This window comes from Malaclemys terrapin, chromosome 1, assembly GCF_027887155.1.
Source record: "Malaclemys terrapin pileata isolate rMalTer1 chromosome 1, rMalTer1.hap1, whole genome shotgun sequence".
NCBI classification, from domain to species: Eukaryota; Metazoa; Chordata; order Testudines; family Emydidae; genus Malaclemys; species Malaclemys terrapin.
This window is the reverse complement of record NC_071505.1, coordinates 352,485,697-352,491,059: the sequence shown is the minus strand read 5'-3', so window position 1 is coordinate 352,491,059 and position 5,363 is coordinate 352,485,697. Positions and strand designations below refer to the sequence as shown.

The window sequence follows — 5,363 nt, the reverse complement described above, 5'->3', positions numbered from 1 at the left end:
GTAAGAACCTCACTTCTTCAGATGCAAGACACTGCATCTAAAGAAGTGAGGTTCTTACCCATGGAAGCTTATGCTCCCAATACTTCTGTTAGTCTCAAAGGTGCCACAGGACCCTCCGTTGCTTTTTACAGATTCAGACTAACACAGCTACCCCTCTGATAATTGAAATGAGAGGAATCAGGATGTCCCAACTGCATCCATTAGCATCTATGGGCATTTGCAGCATATGTTTGATGGGGTGATTTGTTCGCACTACCATCCCTGATGATTGAGGGCTGTATGGAATATACAATTTTTCTTGCTCTCCTAAAAATTGTAGGCCTTTTTGGAAAACTTGTTCAGTAAACTGTGTTCCACTGTCTGACTCTACCCTAGCAGGGAGTTCCCAGTGAGAAAATACTTGGTCAGTTAGAGCCTCTGCTCTGGCTACAGTGTATTTGCTTTTAAAGGAAATGCCTCCACCCATTAAGAGAACGGATTAATGACAAACAGAAGGTATTGGTTTCCATGGACCTTCACATATTTGGGATCTTAAAGGATTATTCTGTGCACAAATTAAACAATTTTTACAGTACTGGTGTACATTTGCCTTCATTCATGGCCACCAACCTATCGAGGTGAGGCGCTGCGTGGTTTTTTTCCACCCCTTGATGATCTCCTGATGGTATGTCATGTACCAAATAGATAATTTTCCTACGTTCACATGCTTGTTTGTCCAAATTCAAGCAACTGCTTCTTTCAAGAGTTTATAGAGTGGACCTGCAATGTGAACAAAGTTAGGGATGAAGTCTCGATGGTATCCTGCTAAACCTAAGAAAGAATGTAAAGAAGTTATGTTAGTGGGCATAGGTAGTTCCCGAATTGCATCCACCTTTTGTTATGCAGGTGATTGATCTCCTTGAGACAATGTGATATCCAAAAAGAAAACTTCTGGGAACATTAGTTGTAGCTTTGTTGGATTACACTTTAACCCTGTGTCCTTGATGATTTGAAAAAGTTAAATCGACACTTTTGGTGTTTCTCTTGAGTTTCTATTGCTAAACAAATGCCATCTACATATTGAAATAGAACAGATGTTTTGAAAACCTTGTCAAAATTCATTTCATTTGCCCATGGAAAATGGCCGAACTATTATGTAGCCCTTGGGGTCAGACTTGAAATGTAAACTGAACCCCTTCTACTGTGAAAGATAGCCAATGTTGGCTTTCCTTAGACACATGGTAGAAAACCATTTTACTTTGGGATTGATAGATTGACTCAGGTCAGGCATTTTGGATACAACAGCTGTACAAGCTGGAGTCACTTGATTCAACTTTCGATAGTCAATGGTAAGATGACATGACACATTTGGTTTTTGTACTGGCCAGATTGGAGAGTTGCATATTGAAATACACTTATGAATGATTTTCTGTTGAAGCATAAGGGGGTAGCCGTGTTAGTCTGTATCTACAAAAACAACAAGGAGTCTGGTGGCACCTTAAAGACTAACAGATTTATTTGGGCATAAGCTTTCATGAGTAAAAACCTCACACTCACGGAAGCTTATGCCCAAATAAATCTGTTAGTCTTTAAGGTGCCACCAGACTCCTTGTTGTTTCTGTTGAAGCAATGATTGAATGGTTTTAGCAATATGAGGTGAGGCCTAAAAACTGGAAAAATTGCCATTCCTAGGAAAATCTGAAATGGCTACTTTGCATGTGACAGGGGTGGGGCCTCGGCAGAAGACGTGGGGCATTTACAAACAGTTAGAAAGGTGGCAACTCTATGACTTGTGTATAGACCAATTCGCCAATTTGCCACACTGTCGGAGAATAACAGAGTTCTCACTTTTTGTTTGGGTACAGCAAGTCAGATACTTTATATTTTTTTTATTTATTGCAGAGAGGGAGAGAGCTAAACAGGTCTCTCAACAGGTAAACAATTACAGCAAGCATTTATACCTTTTGTTACAGACAATAATGAGCAACAGCTGCATTTTGCTTACTCTTAGTCTACATTCCATATTATTTACACATTATTTACACAAGGTCACAACAACTTCTCACACAGTTTTTTTTTACTTGCCTTACACATTTCTTGCTTTTACAAATCTCGTGTTATTAGGGTTACAGTTAGCCTGACTTTTGCTAACAAACTATTATGCATTGCAATTCTTTTTCTGTCAATTCTTTCTCTGCTTCCACAACACCAACACAGCATAGTAAGGTCAGGAAAGGATTTAATGTGTCTCTGACTGTCCAGCACCATATCACCAGCCAGCTCTGCATGGACGTCTGAGAGCCAGAGCAGCAGAAGAAAATTTTAGGTCCCTTTATGAGTAAAGAGGCGGAGCAGCTTGTCCCGGATCTGTTTGGTCCTCACCCCGTAGATGATGGGATTTAGCACAGGGGGCATCAAGAGGTACACATTGGCAATGAGAACGTGGAAATGCAGGGGCACATTCTGGCCAAACCGGTACATGAGGGAGAAGAAGAGACTTGGGATGTAAAAGGCTAAGATGGCACAAAGGTGGGAGATGCAGGTCCCAAAAGTTTTGACCCGGGCGTCCTTTGTGGGGAGGCTGAAGATGGCCCTGAGGATCTGGGTGTAGGACAGGGCAATAAAAATCGCATCCAGACCCAACACACAGAATAGCACAAAGAGGCCATAGTAACTACTGACGCGGATGTCGGCGCAGGCCAGCTTCACCACAGCTATGTGCGCGCAGTACGGCTGGGGGATGACATTGGTTCTGCAATATGGCCACTGCCTTACCAGGAAGGGATAGGGCAATGCAAGCAAGCTGCTGCGCAGCATCATGGCCAGGCCAATCTTGGCCACGATGGAGTTTGTCAGGATGGTGGAATGTCTCAGGGGATTGCAGATGGCCACGTAGCGATCCAAAGCCATGGCCACAAAGATCCCAGACTCCATCGCTGAGAAGCAGTGAATGAAGTACAGCTGGGTGAGGCAAGAACTGAAATCTATCTCTCTCGAATTGAACCAGAAGATGCTCAGCATTTTGGGCACAATGGACGTAGATTCCACCAGGTCAGTTACGGCCAGCATGCAAAGGAAATAGTACATGGGCCCATGGAGACTCGGCTCCATCTTCACAATGAATAGGATGGTGAAGTTCCCCAAGATGGCTATGGTGTACATGGTGCAGAAGGGGATGGAGATCCAGACATGGGCCGCCTCCAGGCCAGGAATGCCCAGCAGGATGAAAGTGGAGGGGTTGCTGAAGTCGGTTGTGTTGGAATCTGACATGGAGTAGGGGAGAAGGGGACCAATACTGAAGCAGAACGGTCTCTCCTGCATGTACCATATGTTCACCCAACTTCCTGTATGTGCCCAGGCTCTCAGATGATGGCCACTGTACAAATGCCTGGATGGAGACACAATGTTAATATGAGACACTACATATGTTATGGGAGGCTCTTCTCGTGGGTGAGGGAGATTGGTCGCTCTTCACACACTGAAAAATAACATTTTCATTATTCAGATAAATGAATTATGAACAACAGACCCTACTAATGCCGATTCCATATTGTATGGGGCTCCTTGCATCAATATTTCCTACATGTCATGGTCTGAGAAACCTTAATAGGCACCAGCAGGAAACATGCTTCTGAATATTGTTTATCCATATTGTTCCTGTCAAGACTGAATCCCAACTCTGTCACTCCACCATTATTGCATCAAAGTGTTACAAATCTTATTTGAATCATACTGTACCATAGCATGTCTATGGATAGAAATTCCATGTCTTATAATAAGAATACAGCGGTAGGGATATATTACAGACCGCCTGACCAGAATTGTGATCATGACTATGAAATATTCAGGGCAATTAAACAGGCTATTAAAATAAAAAACTAATTAATAATGGGGGATTTCAACTATCCCCATATTGACTGGGTACATGTCACCTGAGGATGGGATGCAGAGATAAAGTTTCTTTACACCTTAAAGGACTGCTTCTTGGAGCAGCTATTCTTGGAACCCACATGAGGCGAGGCAGTTCTTGATGTAGTAATAAGTGGAGCACAGTTCAATTTCAGAAAGGGGAACTACACAAAACTGAGGAAGTAAGTTAAACAGAAATTAATGGGTACAGCACCAAAAGTGAAATCCCTGCAAGCTGCGTGGAAACTTCTTAAAGACACCATAATAGAGGCTCAACTTGAATGTATAATGGGAGAATAACATGAGGGGGAAAGGAGTCCAGGAGAGTTGGCTGTATTTTAAAGAATCCTTATTGAGGTTGCAGGAACAAACCATCTCGATGTGTAGAAAGAATAGTAAATATGGCAGGTGACCAGCTTGGCTTAATAATGAAATCCTTGCTGATCTTAAACACAAAAAAGAAGTAAAAAGAAGTGGAAGCTTGGACAAATGGCCAGGGAGGAGTATAAAAATATTGCTCAAGTGTCAGGAGTGAAATCAGGAAGGCCAAATCACACTTGGAGTTGCAGCTAGCAAGGGATGTTAAGAGTAACAAGAAGAGTTTCTACAGGTATGTTAGCAACAAGAAGAAGGTCAAGGAAAATGTGGTCCTCTTACTGAATGGGGTAGGCAACCTAGTGACAGAGGATGTGGAAAAAGCTAATGTACTCAATGCTTTTTTTGCTTCTGTCTTCATAAACAAGGTCAGCTCCCAGACTACTGCACTCGGCAGTACAGTATGGGGAAGAGGTGACCAGCCCTCTGTGGAGAAAGAAGTGGTTCAGGAATATTTAGAAAAGCTGGAAGACCACAAGTCCATGGGGCCAGAGGAACTGCATCCAAGGGTGTTAAAGGAGTTGGCTGATTTGATTGCAGAACCATTGGCTATTATCTTTGAAAACTCATAACGATCGGGGGAGGTCCCGGATGACTGGAAAAAGGCTAATGTAGTGCTCGCCCTTAAAAAAGGGAAGGAGGAGGATCCAGGGAACTACAGGCCAGTCAGCCTCACCTCAGTCTCTTGAAAAATCAAGGAGCAGACTCTGTGGATATGGGGAAAGTGGTGGGTGTGATATATCTTGACTTTAGGAAAACTTTTGATATGGTCTCCAACAGTATTCTTGCCAGCAATTTAAAAAAGTATGGATTAGATTAATAAACTATAAGCTGGCTATATTGTTGGGCTCAACGGGCAGTGATCAACAGCTCTATGTCTAGTTGGCAACCGGTATGAAGCGGAGTGCCAGGGGTCAGTCTTGGGGCCAGTTTTGTTTAACACCTTTATCAATGATCTGGATGATGGGATTAATTGCACCCTCAGCAAGTTTGCAGATGAAACTAAGGTGGAGGGAGAGGTAGATACGCTGGAGGGTAAGGATAGGGTCCAGAGTGACCTAGACAAATTGAAGGATTGGGCTAAAAGAAATCTGATGAGG

General features: G+C 43.0%; 1 protein-coding gene across 1 annotated transcript; it reads right to left on the bottom strand.

Moving 5' to 3' along the window:
• Positions 1 to 2,301: 2,301 nt before the first annotated feature.
• LOC128833508 (olfactory receptor 52M1-like) lies at positions 2,302 to 3,300 on the bottom strand. The gene has a single exon (XM_054021448.1). The coding sequence runs from the start codon at positions 3,298 to 3,300 to the stop codon at positions 2,302 to 2,304; it is 999 nt and encodes a 332-aa protein (XP_053877423.1).
• Between the last annotated feature and the right edge of the window lie 2,063 nt (positions 3,301 to 5,363).